Source organism: Toxorhynchites rutilus, chromosome 3 (assembly GCF_029784135.1).
Source record: "Toxorhynchites rutilus septentrionalis strain SRP chromosome 3, ASM2978413v1, whole genome shotgun sequence".
Classification (NCBI taxonomy): domain Eukaryota; kingdom Metazoa; phylum Arthropoda; class Insecta; order Diptera; family Culicidae; genus Toxorhynchites; species Toxorhynchites rutilus.
In genome coordinates, this window is record NC_073746.1 from 102,885,631 (window position 1) to 102,904,790 (window position 19,160).

A 19,160-nucleotide genomic window follows, 5' to 3' on the forward strand; every position below is an offset into this window, starting at 1 on the left:
TATTTTAAGCGTTTCGATTAAATATTTGTCAGGTTTTATACAAACAATGACTTGGGCCATTGTTTGATATATACATATTGTCATATTGTCTCTGATACTGATACGAATAATGTATTTTTTTACGCTACATGTTGCGTCTCTGAAGTATTCTTTCTTTCCCTCGCTTTCCAATTGAACATTTCTTTCGACATTCACTCGCTCGGCCCTCTTACGAGTATGTAGGGATACCATATGGGGAATTTGAAACGGCTCTCTTATGTAGGGATAACATATGGGGCCTGTTGCATAATTGAACTATCACTAAAACAATTTTTTTTTTCAATTTTTCGTTCCAATTTTTTGAGTGCAGAAATGTACCATTTCAACAGATATAGTAATGCTTCGAAATCTGGACGCTTAAGCGCTTACGAATATAACTTCAACTACTAAAAAATATTGGCATATCATAGCATGAAAAATAAACTTTCCTATAGAATTAGAAGATCTTCATCTAAGTTAAGTGTTCAAAATTTGAAATTTCTTTCATCGTGTCGTGATTTTAAATCCGGACACTTTTTTAATCATGCTTTGAAATCCGGACACTTTTGCTTTTAAATCCGGACACTTGTTTTCTTTGCAATTCTTTGAGAGAAATTATTTATTAATTCTTGTAGAACTTATTAACGGGTGCGTCATAAGCAGCGGGACTAAATGGAAACACGTTTGGTACAATATTTTTTTTGTTAATTAAATAATTTTTTGTATTTTTACAATATGACCACTACAAGATGGCGCCGTGTATATTTTTTCTCGAAATCCTATCAATATGGGTATCAAATGAAAGGGCTTGATTAGTAGAATACAGTAATTTATGAAAAATGTAAATCCAAGTGGGCGGCCGCTACAAAATGGTGGATTACATATTCCCTCAGAACCCCATCAATATGGGTATCAAATGAAAGGGCTTGACTAGTAGAATACAATTATTGATGAAACATGTAAATCCAAGATGGCGGCCGCTACTAAATGGCTGATTACATATTCCTTCAGAACCCCATCAATATGGGTATCAAACGAAAGGGCTTGACTAGTAGAACACAGTTATTGATGGAAATTGTAAATACAAGATGGCGGCCGCTACAAAATAGTGGATTATATATTTTCTCAAACCCCATCAATGTGGGTATCAAACGAAAGGTCTTGGCTAGTAGAACATAGTTATTGATGGAAAACGTTAATACAAGATGGCAGCCACTACAAAATGGTGGATTACAAATTTTCTCTAAACCCCATCAATATGGGTATCAAATGGATAGGATTGACTAGTAGACAGTTATTCATGAAAAATGGAAATCAAAAATGGCCGCCACTACAAGATGGCGTCATTTTTTTTTCAAAACTCCATCAATATGGGTATCAAATGAAAGGGCTTGACTAGTAGAATACAGTTATTGAAGAAAAATATAAATCCAAGATGGCGGATTACATATTTTCTCAAAATCCCATCAATATGGGTATCAAATGAAAGAGACCGACTAGTAGAACACGGTTATTTATGAAAAATGCAAATCCAACATTTTAAAGAAATTGTTGAACGATTTTATTGTAGAGAAATATACTAATGATACAGATAATGTACTAAGAACTAAAAAAAATAAGTAAAAAATACTGCTAAGTTCAACGGTTTCATTGTTATTAAACATAATAATGATACAGATGATGTACTAAAAGATAGAAAATAATATGGCAAGTAGTAGTTAGTAGTTACCACACCCCTTTCTTCATTAATCTAGGGCATAGATGATACTTAAATAAAATCGAGGAACATGTAATGAAACATGTAACTGTAGAAAATGGAAATCTGACGTGGTTCATTTTGTATTTGTGTTCAAATAGTCAACCCCTTCATTTGATACACATATTGATGCAGTTTTGAAAACAAAACAAAATATTTTCAAAACATTTTGTGGTGGCGGCCATTTTGGATTTGCATTTTTCACGAACAACTGTTTTCTACTAGTCAATCTTATTCGTTTGATACCCATATTGATGGGGTTCTAAGAAAATATATCTTCCAATTTTTTGTAGCGACCGCCATCTTGAATCTATTTTTCTACATTTTTCATCAAGTATTCTACTAATCAAGCCGTTTGATACACATATTGATGGGGTTCTGAGAAAATATGTAATCCACCATTTTGTAGCGACCGCCATCTTGGATCTACATTTTTCATCAAAAAATTGTATTCTACTAATCAAGCCCTTTCATTTGGTACCCATATTGATAAGGTTTGGAAAAAAATGTATATGGCGCCATTTTGTGCTAGTGGCCATTTTAGATTTGAATTTTTCATAAATAATTGTGTTCTACTAGTCAAGCCCTTTCGTTTGATACCCATATTGATGGGGTTTAGTGAAAATATGAAATCCGCCATTTTGTAGCGGCCGCCATTTTGAATTATCAAGATCATGAAATACGCACTTTTATAATGACTGCAGAGATGAAGATGTGTTCTAAATTTCAGATCAATCGGTCAACAGATAGGGGGTTAAATATACATTAATGTGCGACAGGTGCTACAGACAAAGTTACAAAGTTACCCACGTACATACTATCGGGTCATATAATCGACCCCGTGCTGTATACCGAAGAGTTTTGCGGTTTCCCGGGTCGAAAATCTTTGCTCCACACTCCATACCCCATACTAAGTCTCCTAACATACCCTTATGCAACTCCTTTAATAAGAAATTGATTCGTCAACTTTTGACCGTCCGGATTTAAAAGCATTTTCTGAATTTGAAATTTCTTTCATCGTGTCGTGATTTTAAATCCGGACACTTTTTTAATCATGCTTTGAAATCCGGACACTTTTGCTTTTAAATCCGGACACTTGTTTTCTTTGCAATTCTTTGAGAGAAATTATTTATTAATTCTTGTAGAACTTATTAACGGGTGCGTCATAAGCAGCGGGACTAAATGGAAACACGTTTGGTACAATATTTTTTTTGTTAATTAAATAATTTTTTGTATTTTTACAATATGACCACTACAAGATGGCGCCGTGTATATTTTTTCTCGAAATCCTATCAATATGGGTATCAAATGAAAGGGCTTGATTAGTAGAATACAGTAATTTATGAAAAATGTAAATCCAAGTGGGCGGCCGCTACAAAATGGTGGATTACATATTCCCTCAGAACCCCATCAATATGGGTATCAAATGAAAGGGCTTGACTAGTAGAATACAATTATTGATGAAACATGTAAATCCAAGATGGCGGCCGCTACTAAATGGCTGATTACATATTCCTTCAGAACCCCATCAATATGGGTATCAAACGAAAGGGCTTGACTAGTAGAACACAGTTATTGATGGAAATTGTAAATACAAGATGGCGGCCGCTACAAAATAGTGGATTATATATTTTCTCAAACCCCATCAATGTGGGTATCAAACGAAAGGTCTTGGCTAGTAGAACATAGTTATTGATGGAAAACGTTAATACAAGATGGCAGCCACTACAAAATGGTGGATTACAAATTTTCTCTAAACCCCATCAATATGGGTATCAAATGGATAGGATTGACTAGTAGACAGTTATTCATGAAAAATGGAAATCAAAAATGGCCGCCACTACAAGATGGCGTCATTTTTTTTTTCAAAACTCCATCAATATGGGTATCAAATGAAAGGGCTTGACTAGTAGAATACAGTTATTGAAGAAAAATATAAATCCAAGATGGCGGATTACATATTTTCTCAAAATCCCATCAATATGGGTATCAAATGAAAGAGACCGACTAGTAGAACACGGTTATTTATGAAAAATGCAAATCCAACATTTTAAAGAAATTGTTGAACGATTTTATTGTAGAGAAATATACTAATGATACAGATAATGTACTAAGAACTAAAAAAAATAAGTAAAAAATACTGCTAAGTTCAACGGTTTCATTGTTATTAAACATAATAATGATACAGATGATGTACTAAAAGATAGAAAATAATATGGCAAGTAGTAGTTAGTAGTTACCACACCCCTTTCTTCATTAATCTAGGGCATAGATGATACTTAAATAAAATCGAGGAACATGTAATGAAACATGTAACTGTAGAAAATGGAAATCTGACGTGGTTCATTTTGTATTTGTGTTCAAATAGTCAACCCCTTCATTTGATACACATATTGATGCAGTTTTGAAAACAAAACAAAATATTTTCAAAACATTTTGTGGTGGCGGCCATTTTGGATTTGCATTTTTCACGAACAACTGTTTTCTACTAGTCAATCTTATTCGTTTGATACCCATATTGATGGGGTTCTAAGAAAATATATCTTCCAATTTTTTGTAGCGACCGCCATCTTGAATCTATTTTTCTACATTTTTCATCAAGTATTCTACTAATCAAGCCGTTTGATACACATATTGATGGGGTTCTGAGAAAATATGTAATCCACCATTTTGTAGCGACCGCCATCTTGGATCTACATTTTTCATCAAAAAATTGTATTCTACTAATCAAGCCCTTTCATTTGGTACCCATATTGATAAGGTTTGGAAAAAAATGTATATGGCGCCATTTTGTGCTAGTGGCCATTTTAGATTTGAATTTTTCATAAATAATTGTGTTCTACTAGTCAAGCCCTTTCGTTTGATACCCATATTGATGGGGTTTAGTGAAAATATGAAATCCGCCATTTTGTAGCGGCCGCCATTTTGAATTATCAAGATCATGAAATACGCACTTTTATAATGACTGCAGAGATGAAGATGTGTTCTAAATTTCAGATCAATCGGTCAACAGATAGGGGGTTAAATATACATTAATGTGCGACAGGTGCTACAGACAAAGTTACAAAGTTACCCACGTACATACTATCGGGTCATATAATCGACCCCGTGCTGTATACCGAAGAGTTTTGCGGTTTCCCGGGTCGAAAATCTTTGCTCCACACTCCATACCCCATACTAAGTCTCCTAACATACCCTTATGCAACTCCTTTAATAAGAAATTGATTCGTCAACTTTTGACCGTCCGGATTTAAAAGCATTTTCTGAATGTGCTTTTTATTTCGGACATGGGTTTGTGAAATTCACATTGATTTTTGATTTTTTACATTTTTTTGTTAACAGCTAGGTACCATGTTTGACACTAAACTAAATTGACACAATAGTAACTATCAGTCACATCAATTCAACATGCAAAAATGTCATGGTTTTGGCATAATATTGAATGTAATGAAAAAGTGTCCGGATAAAAATGCGTCCGGATTCAGAAGCATCACTGTACACAATTTTTACGCATGCGTCCAACGAAAACGACCGGCAGGATTTGTAGAAAAGAATAATTGACGGTTGCGAACGGTTCGTTGGGTTTTCATCTGGACTTTGTGTCACGGTTTTTGTTTTGTTTTTGGTTGCATTTTTTATAAGGGTTGGGACTCAAATGTTTGTGGCATTTAAATAAAAGGAATCAACGATTTTCGTTGAATTTTTCAAAATTAAAACTGATTTTAGGCATGGTGATTCGAAAGACGTCATGGCAGTTCAAAACTGTTCTAGGAGACGACACTATGAATAACATTAAATAAATCATTCGTTTGACATTTGACGCGACAGTGCTGCTGCAAGCATACACTGTATGTATGAATTGATGGAGACGTTGACATTTTCCATGAATTTATGACTTTATGAATTTACGAATTCATGAATTCATGAATTTATGAATTTATGAATTTATGAATTCATGAATTCATGAATTTATGAATTTATGAATTTATGAATTTATGAATTTATGAATTTATGAATTTTTGAATTTATGAATTTATGAATTTATGAATTTATGAATTTATGAATTTATGAATTTATGAATTTATGAATTTATGAATTTATGAATTTATGAATTTATGAATTTATGAATTTATGAATTTATGAATTTATGAATTTATGAATTTATGAATTTATGAATTTATGAATTTATGAATTTATGAATTTATGAATTTATGAATTTATGAATTTATGAATTTATGAATTTATGAATTTATGAATTTATGAATTTATGAATTTATGAATTTATGAATTTATGAATTTATGAATTTATGAATTTATGAATTTATGAAATTATGAATTTATGAATTTATGAATTTATGAATTTATGAATTTATGAATTTATGAATTTATGAATTTATGAATTTATGAATTTATGAATTTATGAATTTATGAATTTATGAATTTATGAATTTATGAATTTATGAATTTATGAATTTATGAATTTATGAATTTATGAGTTTATGAATTTATGAATTTATGAATTTATGAATTTTTGAATTTTTGAATTTTTGAATTTTTGAATTTATGAATTTATGATTTTATGAATTTATGAATTTATGAATTTATGATTTTTTTCTCTATCTACACTTATTCTCCGTCGCGACAAAATCCTACGTTCTAACAAAGGTGCAAAAAAAATGATGAAATAAAACAAACATCAAAAATAATATGAAATAAAAAAAAAATAAAACAGGAAAAACGCTTTCGCGCTCCCGGCAGTCAAACGGTAAAAGTGTGTTCATTCCATCCGAAACCACATCTCCCCATACACCCTATCCTCCCGAAAACATGTCATTACCACTCTGCCACGCTCGGAAAACGAAACTCAATGCGAATAGTCCTGAATCCTATGCAACACGACGATGTCTATTGGAAGTTGCGTCGCTCAAATGAAGCACGAAGACTATTATTTTCGCTTCTCATTCGTTTGTTGAGAATAACTATGTTCAGCTACGAATAGAAATAGTCGTAACTCGCGGCCGTTTTGTCTTTGATTATCTTCATCGTTTGTGTGCAACACGACGATGAATATTACATGTTGCTAGTTTAACACAACATTATAATGAGCACATTATCGAGTTCGCGAGCTTTTTCCCATCATACCTGTGAGGCTCAGATGCATGTCTCAGCGATGAGTTGAAACCAGGAGGCATTGAAATCATAACCTGAAATTGCAAATAAAGTGCTCTGCACGATCCTGCAGCTGTGATCGTTATTGCAAAGCACCAAGAAAGCTTCCGGATGGGTATCCAAACACCGCGTGCCAAAGTAAACTATCGAACGTAATCAAATGTTAAACATTTATGACTCCAAACAGTAAACAATACGTGAGCCCCCAGAGCGCGAGCCCTGTTTATGCTGCCTACGCTCAATTTGTATTGGTTGGGATTGAGTTGCCAGAACCCCGGTTGAAACAGTGAAAACCCAGTAAACAGATTCAACAGTTCTAAAAAAATATCTCACACTGTGGATTTTCAAGCGAAAAAGCTTGTTGTCCTCATAAATTCAAAGAGTAGTCTACAAACCGTATGAATACGGCTTTTTTGTTTCTCTACAAAATCTCAACTTCTTCGTTTGTCCCTAAGGTCCCTGATATGATTGGAGCGTTGTCGAATGATCGTGAACGACGCTTCATGAAATTTAAACCGTCACTCTCCAAAACGAAAACAAGCAAGAAAGATTCTTTCACATGAATTCAATGAACAAAATCGCCAATCGCTGAAGAGCAACGTTTATTCATAATCTTGAAGATTTTTCGAAACAATATAATATATTCATCATGGGGTGGATGTCACCCAGGCCTCGTTATCAATACCAATATCTCAAGCACCAAAACCCCCCGCCCCCCTCTGGATTGGGGTGGGATATTTTCCAGGGGCAAAGCCAAGCCTTTGAAGAGCAACATGTAATAAGGTATATCAGCTTTAGAAAACATTAAAAACATCTTTTGTACGCCATTATCCAGTGGCGGTTCATTTTGCCCTCGAACAACAAAGTAATTTCGAATGCGAATCAATCGCTTGAATCACGCAAAATATCTGTTTAACTCTTCTAGAATATGTGAACAGTCGTTCAAACTGATGATTTGTAATAAATAATAAAATAGATTTCACGGATGCGCGCAAAATTACATCAGAATGGCTATCGTGAGAGAAATTTCTGTTCTATTTATTATTTTCAACATTTGGCAGTTTTCCGCATAACAGGGTGTTTTAAATAGCTTCATGTGTTCTAAGAACAGGATAATCAAGAGGTTTCAATTGGTTTCTAGTAAAATTATCGAAATTCAGACACCGCTTCATTTTACCAGCCATGTTCATTTTAACCGCATTTTCCTTAATACGTGTCAAGGACGACTTCCTCGACTGCTTTGCCACATAGCGGTGGGGTGAAAGTATGTCCAGCACAGTGGAAGCTTTTTCGCTCCGAGAGCTATCTGGATGTGGAAACGCGAACAAAAGAATCGAGTAAAATTTCAGGCTGCATTATCGATAAAACTCAGAATCAAGAATGAAATATTTCACACTAAGATCTTGGTGAAATAAAACTCAAAGGTACAGTTGCAGCAGACAAAACGGACGATTTGAGACCAGCCGACGTCTTTGGGGTTTCCAGAAACGGAAATTCTCTGTAATTTAAAAATATGTTTTCCAGAATTGTTCTTGATAGAACTAACAATTGAGTTTCTTGTGGACTCGTTCTGGTTTGTCCCAGTTGACTCATCTCTAGCAGATAGAAATATGAGAAATATGAAATATGAAACCCACCTTTCATGACATCGACAACAGTAAGGACAACATAAACTTTACACAAATAGTACAATCATTCCCGCTTGCTTACCTGCATAGTGTATCAGCACGCCTCTTTTGGGGTAGGCGACCTTCGTTGTCGTTCGCACGTTCACCTTCAAACGAAAGGGGAGTTTGTTTTGAATTGACTGTACACGATGAATCAATCAACAACCATTGACATACCTGCACCTGTTCCTCCACGCTAATCACCTCTATGGGTCGAGTGCTCTCGGAGCAACTGCTGAACAGGGTCCGGTTTGTGTTCAGGTCCCTAATCTCGACATAATCTTTGCACGGCTCGTCCTCTGTAGGAAGAAAAAACGCGAATCCGGGTGATTGAAGCTGCAAGAGAAGGCGAGAAGGCTCGGTAAAATACTCACGTCGCAAAGCCAAGTCTAGAATAGTCAATTTGATTTTCTGATGTCGCTCAGCGTATAATGTCCACCGGCAAATACTATCCCCGATGTAGTACTTCGGATAACCAGGAGTCATGAGGAAGCCCTGGCGTAGAGGGTGCTTGAGAAGCGTTCGTTGGATACTGGAAATGAAATAACGACGAAAGCGAGTGTCAAATTGAGTTTCTATTAGAGTTTAATATTAGTTAACTAGCTGACCCGGCAAACGTTGTTCTGCCACATAAATTATTTCTAGTGAATATTTTGGCTGTTCAATAAAAAATAACTAATGTATTGTAAGTGTGTTTAAATGTTTTAACGATCTATAAAATTAATCGATTGTTGTCGATGGAGGATAGATTCCACGTGAATATCGAGCAGATACCGTGTATCCGTGTATTACATTGAACCGTGGGAAAGTGGACTTCACGAACCCTAGTGTGATGTGGAGATGGAGATGAGATCTATGACATACAGAGAAATGGAGCGTTTACTTTTTTTTGACGTGGGACTACGTCTAACCGGAGTATATGGGGGGTAAAATGAAAACCTAAATACAGAACATGCAGGAAAAAATGACAGATTCCGAATGCTTATAACTCGAACATTTCTTACTGGATCGGAGAGATGTTTGCATCAATTGACAGGGAATATTTCTACGCATCTATCACAATTAATAAAATGTTATTTTTAATTAGATAAACAATTGAATAACTGTAAGCGATATCTAAACTCCCTAACTACATCGTTTTGATTGGCCCGATTTACGGTTTCCCCAACACAGCCATCATAACCAAGCAGCCTTGCGGAAATCAGCAATGCAAATATATGAAAGTGTGGGGATTTTTGTTCTCACCGAAATGTGTTCCCTAACACAGAATTAAAAAACCAAGCAGTGTTGGAGAAATCGGCAATGCAAATATATGAAAGTGGAGGGTATTTTTGTTCTGACAGAAATATGTTTCCCTAACACAGACTTCAAACCCATGGAGCGTGGGGAAATTGGCATTGCAAATTCATGCAAATCGGTGGCATTTCTGTTCCGATTGAAATGTGTTTCCCTAACACAGACTTCTTATCCACGGAGCGTGGGGAAATTGGCATTACAAATCCATGCAAGTTGGGGGTATTTTTTTCAGACTGAAATATGTTTCCCCAACACAGACTGGTGTCTGAGGTGTCTTAGAAAATTGGCATTGCAAATTTCAGACCTGCAGGAATTTGCAATGCCAATTTTATTTTTTGTTATTTTTGTTTCGACTGAAATGTGAAAAAAATCTGGCAGACATTAGAGGCGAATGAACTTTCAAGTTTAAAGGCTCTATAACATAAAAAAAAAGTAAGCTGAAGTTGTTGATTAAGGCAAGCCTGGGGTACTTTTGCACCCTCATGTTTTTTTGCACTCCGAAAAGTGTTTTCCTAACACGGATTACAAAAACGGGTACGAATACAACGCTTTGGTTCGGTTATTCAAGATTGCATTGAAGGATAAGCCTTCATATCTTCTGCTCACTGAATGTCTGGCACTGAGTGCCTGAAGTTCATCAAATCAAGCAAATTCGCGGTTCGAGAAGTACGTACACTTGAGAGATTCAAACTTCAGATGAAAATGTAAAATCAAATAATCATTTGATAATTCTTCCGTTCACATATTTTGTCCTAGGCATCATACCAAACGTAAAAGGACTGTCATTGAATTTACTTGTAACGAAGAACATAATCTATCACAATGCATGAATTGACCTTACATGGCATTTATTCTATCTCTTTACATACGAATCAAATATATTGAATTCGATTGAATCCGGAAATTGTTTCATTCAATCAAAAATTTAATCAATACAAACAAATGATTGCTAAGCTAGTCCCACGTCAATTTTGCGGTTATGTCATAGATATGACCCACCCATTTTTTAATTCAATATATTTTATTATCGTAACTGACATGCTTGATCTCTTTAATGTTAAATATAAAGTGGGAAAAGTAATATATTAATATATTTTATTGTAAAATAAAATAAAGAAAATCAATATTAATTTCATTAAATGGCTATCCAATTGATGGAAAATACGCGCTTCCGTTTTCAATATGAACGGCTGAGTTTATAAGTGCTAGGTCTAGTTCATGCTTTTTGGAAAACGTTTAGGTTTAGATTACCACGTAGGCAATGAATCATGTTTGTGGTAACAATATCGAACAGTCACCCATATTCCGGAGTCCGATTGTTTTGAATCTCGATCGGATTTTACTATTCGTCTTTTGCATTCTGAAATCCGATCGACCTCAATTCATTAATGCTATGAGATGTGGCAATCTTACCTTGGCGCAAAATAAACTTCCAAATAATTAATCCGTATTCGTGGAGCAATTTACTCTCTATCAGATTAGCAGAAAAATTGCCAAAAGTTGAATGAAAATCATTAATCGATGTTGTTTAAATACTCAAAAGACAGACCTAACTTAACGTTTCTTCTATAAATCTCTTTACATTTCCGCCAAAACTTCATCCATAATATGAAATCATTATCAAAAACAAATTGTGAATGTGTTTTCCTGTTACACAGAACACATATTAGAGACTATCTTCATGTTTTTCGTATAGTCCTCGGAGGATCATACCATTGAGGGAGATGGCGGATCTTCAGGCTGAAGGAGGGCTGGATTTTGATTAGCTCAGAGTCTGGATACTCGTTGCACTTTGGTCCGTTTGGATGTGGCTTGTTGGAGAATGAAACACTTGGTATACTATCCAAACACAAACTTGATTTATTGCGATGCTTCACGGTTACACGTTGGAATTGGAATCGTGATCTATCACACTTGGAGATTGGATATGGAATGGCGAATATGATATTGATATTGATCGATTGTATGCACATATTTCTTTGTATGCGTTTCATGCTGTAAGCTGGTATATGCTGATGTCTGTCGTTATGTTTTTCTCAGACCATCCTTGAAACTGCTTTACTGCACATACCAAGAACCAGTGAAAATCCTGGAAAAAAGTGCGTCCCTCGGTGGACCCCCGAGGTCGGTACTACTATTAAATGCAGAAGAAAGGCGCTACAAAAATTGAGAAATACCAACCCAAACAGTCCGCTCAAGCCCATTCTGTTGAAGGAATTCCATTTTCCATTTTCAAAGCCAAACAGGACAATTGGGCCAAATTTGTTGAAGACTTCAACCCTCAAACGTCATCAAAAGAGTTATGGAATAAAATTGGAAGGCTAAATGTCAAAAAGAGAAGAAACCAATACAATCTCCTTATTGATGGTCAATATACTATTGACCGTAAAACAATAGCAGAAGCTTTTGGAAAACATTTTGCCAAAGCCTAGTCTAACCATAACTATAAAAGTCTTTTCCAAACCAGAAAAGCCGAATGTGAAACTGAACTCGTTGACTTTAACTCCGATACTCAGTTTGATTACAACAGGGACTTTTCCATCATCGATCTTGAATGGGCATTTAGTAGAGCTAAAGAAGGCTCTGCAGTACCAGACGAGATTAGCTATCCTATGTTGAGAAAACTGACCTCCCTTGGAAAAAAAAAAGTCTTATTGAAACTTTACAATGAGGTAGAGTCCAGCGGGAATATTCCCAATTGCTGGAAAGAAGGTTTAATAGTTTCACATCCGAAACCAGAAAAACCAACATCTTCTGGACAATTTCCGACCTATAATGACGTTATCGAGAAAGTTCGCCAAGCAGATGTGGCATCACTTGATCTAAGTAAGGCATTTGATCGAGCATGGAGGTACCCAGTATTGAAGAGTCTCTTCGACTGGGGGACCCGTGAAAGACTAGGTTTTTATATTAAAAGTTTCCTAGAAAATAGAACCTTCAGAACCATAGTCAACAACACAAAATCTTCACTGAAAATCCAAGAAAATGGAATCCTCCAAGGCTCGGTTATATCACCAACCCTCTTTTTGGTCATTATGCAATCTATTTTTGCAAAAAATGCCAGATAACGCCAATGCCAACCGCGAGTAATCGGTTACATATTACTAACATAGATAATAAGAAAAATTGTATTGAACTCCCGGCCCCGTGAGGCTAACGCCATATGAGCCTTTCTAAAAATATATATTTTGGAAAAAAAACCTAAAAATCCTTGTTTATGCAGATGACATTGTACTAGTTTCAGTGAGCGTCGTTGATTCCGTTCTAGACTGGGCCCGAAATGTTGGTTTCGAAATATTTCCGGAAAAAAAGTTCTTCATATATGTAGTCCCAAAGTTCGCTTCAAAATGTCCAACCCCAACATTTTCGGAACCCAAATCCCCTCAGTCAAAACTCTTGAAATACTCGGAGTAACCTTTGACAAGAAACTTAGTTTTATGCCACATGCTCAGGCGGGCAAAAAAGAAGCCCGAAGTAGATTAAATTTATTGAAGGCAATTTCTGGCAACCTAGCTTCAACATAGGAAGTCTCTTTAAACCCACTATAATCCAACCCCGCCTTTAGAGGGGCTTCACGGATTTTCTTTTCAAATTGTTCAGACATTATTTTCAATGTTCACTAGAACGTCTTCGGATATTTGGTCGGTGTTAAGTCAGACCGGACCATGTAAAATTTTTTTAATTTCGAGAAAAACAAGCTTGAAGTTTGGCGCTATAAGGGGCTTTTATTGAGCATTCAAAACAATTTCAATACGTTATTCGTGTTGTACACGTGATTTTCCAAATCTGATAAGTGTTCTATGTAGCTTACGTAATGCTTAACCAAATACAATCAATAACTCTGACTTAACACCAACCATTTACATCTATCACACATACACATTGGTTTTATGTTGGCAGATTTCTGCTAGGAGTTTTTTATGTTAAAAGTCGGAAATTCGAGATAAAAGTGGAATGGGTTTTTTGAGATAATTAAAGAAATTGCGTCTTCGAGGGAGGCACACATTTCTGTAAGTCACTTACTACTGGATTGCCAACATACAAAGGACGCTAGAATTAAAAATAATATAGAACAGAACTTGAGGTATTCTAAGTAACAATGAAACACAGGAAAATTATAAATAATTAAATAGCATTTTTTAAATAAACTGAACTTTACAGGAAAATATAAATAAAAAAACACGAAATAATAAGAATAGGAACAAAAAGAATACCGGAGACGAATGAATACTAGATTTAAAGTCTCAAAGGAAAAAAAGAAGAAAAACGTTCTTGTCAAGCAGCTCCTCTCCTCGCTTAATCCATACTCTGGTTCGTTGTTTCGTTACGAAAACCGGAATTTCCGACCACAGCACCTTTTTCCAGAACGAGATTGGCTTGTGGACGTGTGTATTGGTCGCCGAGACGCAAACTTGCTCCTTAATCCTTGTTGCTGGTTCGTTATTCAATGATAAGCTTCCTTTTATAGGTATGCTTGTAGCTCTTGGGTTTTTTCGCACTTCTCTTACGACTCTGGTATCATTCCGGGCCGTCGTCAAACCTTTTCGTCCATGTCCTACCCGGTCGCAAACGGTACCAAGCTCTCGGTATTTCTTCCAAAGCTTTTGAATCACACCAATGCTTACGTTGTACTTGGCCGTTATGTTCCGAAATAAAAAAAAAACTCTATCTGACTTTAAAACAAACGTGCCAAACAAAATTATTCAGAAAATTCGGAATTTTTGAGTATATTTTCATTTAAATCGATCGAGCCGTTCCGAATAAGTTCGACCACGAACATCGTGACACGAGATTTTAATATATATATATAGATCAGAGTTCTATTCTACTTGTAATAGCTTCTAGCTTCTGGTTAGGAAGCGGTCCTTCTTCAGATCAGTACTTGAAGCCACTATTTTTGAAGGAGAACCATGTGATATAAAGAATTGATACCCAATGACTATAGTTCAGCTTTTTTTTATTGTAAATAATAACGTAGTTTCAGATAATTTCTTAAAGAGTAACCCACAGTAAATGAAGATTGGACTACAGTTTCGAATAACACAAAAAGGCATACATAATGAGTTTTCATCGTTGTGTTACATTATGTATTAAAAATATAGAAAAGACGATCTAAATTTTCGTAAAAAAAAAAACTGCCTGGTTCGTTTTCCATACCGGATAATTCTGTTCCATTTACAATACCGAAATAATTTTGAAAAACCTGTTTGACCGTAATTTGGCGTAGGAAAGCTAGACTTGTTGGAAATCTCCGTAGTTTCATACACCATCCGTCTCTCAAACTCGAAGCGAGTTGCTTGAAACAGGATAATCCGGCATTTGGGGTTTTCCTGTGGTCTCCTATTCTGTAATGAGCAGTATGTAGAGCGCACAGTCGAGGGATGTGTAGCCATTTAGCAATTAAAAAGAAGGTAAGAAGATACAATTACAAAATCTAGGATGTTAACTGACCGTCGCGCCAGAAGGAATCGGCTATGTGTGAAGCTTTAGGTTGAGATGTACTTTTTCCTCCACACAAATCACGGCATCAAAACATCAAGCGGGACTCTCTAGCTCGCATCATTACTCAGCGAAGTGAATCTATTACCTACTGATAGGGGTGCTGCCGACGCTATGTCGGACTGTCTGACGCGGCCACCGTGTTTCACCTCCTCGAATGTGGAATCTTTCTTAGTCCGCGAAGCGTCTGGCTGTTCTGCACCGAGTGTTGGGAAGAAATCCTCGTTTTTCAAATCCGGGGCAACTCCTTTTTTGCCCTTCAAACGCATATTTTTTATCGCGGGCGAAATGTATGCATTGGATCCAGCAGCATTTGACTGCTGTTGAAGTTTGTCGGCAGATCCTTCCGCTGACGAATCCACCACCTTCCAAGCTCCTGAGCCTTTGCGATCCACACTGTCCGCACCTTTCTCGCCTTCGTTTTCCCCCGTCGCTGCAGCACTTTCGTCCGTTCCGTAATTGGTTTGATTTTGTTCTTCCTCGTTTATGTTCAATTGTGCCAACTTGAGACCGCTGTAATCTTTCCTTTCCTCTTCGAATTCTTTCCACTCTTCTTCTACAGGTGGAGTTTTCGATTCGACTTCTTCGGTGTTTGTTGGGTTCACTTTCCGTGGCTTTGTCTCGGTCGCCTTCTTCGCTGTGTCCTCTATGCGTTTGGCAAGTTCCTCCGCGGTAGCAAATTTCTTTGTTTTCGACTTTTTACGGTCCTTTTTCGCGAAAAAATCGTCCAGATCGGCCATTGTAGCGAACAACGTGGTACTGTCCCTCTAGTGTCTATGGAAATTCTGCACAAGAATAATTTCACACGCATAACTTTGACGTTTGCTGTTTGATGGTAACGGTGCACACTCGGTAGAAACGTTACGCTATGAGGGTAGAAATTTAGATTCGCAAGCCAGCGTTACTCGACAGTGTTGCTGGACAGGATGTTATCATACGAAAATGTATGCTACACTTAGAAAAATCCTCGGTCGAAAACTACCAAATATATTTGGTAATGCAAAATTAGTAGAATGTACAAATTTTTTGTACATATTGTCAACAAACCCGCATCCCTACCAGAGATTAGTATATTTTACTCGATAACATTAGTAAGCTTGGGTATTGTCATATCTCAAAACTGGTGAGAAAAGCGCGTATTAACCATTTCCATTGTTCCCATGAGTCAATACGGAGGTAAAATAAGGATATAATTCTGATACGTGCATTTTCGGCGAGTGAATGTAGCCGATATTGGGCTTCCGAATCATGGTTCTGCTTGACATATGTGTTTATTAGTACGGTCGAAAATGACTATAGATTGGTAGTATTTACCAAAAAATTCGTCATATTTACTAATTATTTCTCTGGAGGGTACGTTCATCGATCGCTATGAAATATAGTCCATATAGCCTACACACTGAGAGAAATAATTAGTAAATATAACGAATTTTTTGGTAAATACTACCAATCTATAGTCATTTTCGACCGTACTAATAAACACATATGTCAAGCAGAACCATGATTCGGAAGCCCAATATCGGCTACATTTTCTCGCCGAAAATGCACGTATCAGAATTATATCCTTATTATACCTCCGTATTGCCTAATGGGAACAATGAAAATGGTTAATACGCGCTTTTCTCACCAGTTTTCAGATATGACAATATCCAAGCTTACTAATGTTATCGAGTAAAATATACTAATCTCTGGTAGGGATGCGGGTTTGTTGACAATATGTACAAAAAATTTGTACATTCTACTAATTTTGCATTACCAAATGTATTTGGTAGTTTTCGACCGAGGATTTTTGTAAGTGCGCGCATTGAATTTTTTTTTTTGCTATTTTAGTAATTGGCGATCTAATACTTATGACAGACATATAGCTGTACTTGCGTTGTACTTCGAAAATTGTATGTCTGTCACCATGTACAGCGCTAGAACCATGCAAGCAACTCGGTACAATCGCTGTACCTGTACCGACCTGTTTTACCGCTGTACATGGCTACAGTTGTACTGTGCGCAGCGCCATAGACGGTTAGTGGTGGGTAGCATGAACAAGCAGAATCAAATCACTTGATAAACGTTCTTTTCTTTGCATTTTCTTAAGTTAATAACTCAGATTGGAAACTTGTTTGTTGTGTTTGATAGTTTAGACACTAAATAAAAACCTTTTTCATTGAAATATGTGGTGGAAATTGGAAAAATATCTGATTGTCAGTTTGACATACGGTACAATGTACAACCAAAGTATGTCTGTCATGGTACGATGGTACCTGTACAACGCTGTACACGTACAACGCAAGTACAGCTGTATGTCTGTCCCTGGTATAACGTACAAATCTACACATAGGCGGCGTTGCGGTGAAAGTGATGATGGTTTTAAATTTTGCAATGTGAGTTTATGGAAGGTTTGTAGTTCTTTCCATAAATTACAATGTTTTAGTTATAAAAGATTATTTGATTGCGATGAGTTTGAAAGAAATTTAATTCTACGCAAAAAATGTTATTTTCTTACCTCTTTCAGTAGTGAAAACTGTATAAATATTGACAATGCTTGAATCAAAAAAGAAAATACGAGAGCACAATCAAAAACAAGTTGAAAAATGCATGGTTCCTGCTTGTGAGAACTACCTTGGAAAGCCTGGAAGTAAAATATACATGATTTGTTTTTGAGTGTTAGGTTACATTATCATCATTTTCTTAGTTCAGAAACAAAATCCAGATGTCTCACGGATCGTTTACGTTTTGAGTTAGATCGCCAATTGATGCCCTTGTTATAAACAGTAGAATAAGTTGAAATATAAATATCTATAGATATACGAATAGATTTAAGAATTGAGATTGATCATCAACATTGTTACAATCTTCTTATATCCCATCTTTTTCCTGAAAAAATATGTCACTCTTCAAAACTCGAGTCAACCGCGAGTAAACGGTTTTCTTTCTTGCTAACCTTCAAATTAAGAGAATTGTTAAGAATTTGGCTCCTTGAAACTTATGTAACTGAGCCTGTAAAAATAAACGATTTATAAAGAAAGAGCAAAAAGATAGCAAAAAGAAAACTTATTATTTATATCTAAATCTCCGCTAAATGATAATGAATTGTATTATCTTCTGAATCTGAATACACTATGTTTCATAATAATACATAAAGTCTGCTTCATTTAATATTGGAACAAATTCTTTTGCTCATTGTGGCGCTCCTAGTGGACGGATTTGGAAACTTTTTTCACCCACGTGTCGGGAAATTTATTACCTTTCACCATGTATTTATGTCATAACACCAAACGATAGCATTTTGTAAACAACCGCCATGGAAGCCGAACGGAGAGATAAAATTGTGCACAATTTTCTTGAAAATCCATTGTTGTCGGCATCTAAGCTAGCTAAACAGCTTAAAATGCCTAGAAATACCGTATGGCGTGTTATCAAGCAGTACAAGGAAACATTGACGACGGCTCGGAAGCCGCATTCGAAGCGTCAGAGTGGAACTGTCGACCGGAAACTGCGTGGGAAAGTCATCAAGGCCGTCAAGAGGAATCCCAATCTTTCAGACCGCGATTTGGCCAATAAGTTCCAGGCCGCTCACAGTACGGTGCGACGAATTCGTCTCCGGGAAGGAATAAGGTCATTCCGAGCCAGTAAACAGCCAAATCGGACGCTGAAGCAGAACAATGTGGCCAGAATCCGTGCTCGAAAGCTGTACGACCAAGTGCTGACCAAGTTCGACGGATGTATTCTGATGGACGATGAGACCTACGTGAAGGCGGACT

General features: G+C 36.3%; 2 protein-coding genes across 3 annotated transcripts in view; both read right to left on the minus strand.

The window, feature by feature from the left end:
• Positions 1–19,160, minus strand: part of LOC129779793 (uncharacterized) — a 375,110-nt gene that overhangs the window by 32,711 nt on the left and 323,239 nt on the right. For both annotated transcript variants that reach the window (XM_055787497.1, XM_055787495.1), the window contains exons 7-9: positions 8,985–9,142; positions 8,788–8,909; positions 8,654–8,717 (exon numbers count right to left, since the gene is read on the minus strand). In XM_055787497.1, the coding sequence (XP_055643472.1) occupies positions 8,654–8,717; positions 8,788–8,909; positions 8,985–9,142 (344 nt within the window). The remainder of the gene's footprint in view (positions 1–8,653; positions 8,718–8,787; positions 8,910–8,984; positions 9,143–19,160) is intronic.
• Positions 14,847–16,228, minus strand: LOC129779795 (protein CDV3 homolog). Its single transcript, XM_055787499.1, has 2 exons — positions 15,358–16,228; positions 14,847–15,251 (listed from the first exon to the last, which is right to left on the minus strand). Exon 1 carries the CDS (start codon positions 16,143–16,145, stop codon positions 15,456–15,458), a length of 690 nt encoding a protein of 229 aa, XP_055643474.1. The 5' UTR covers positions 16,146–16,228; the 3' UTR covers positions 14,847–15,251; positions 15,358–15,455.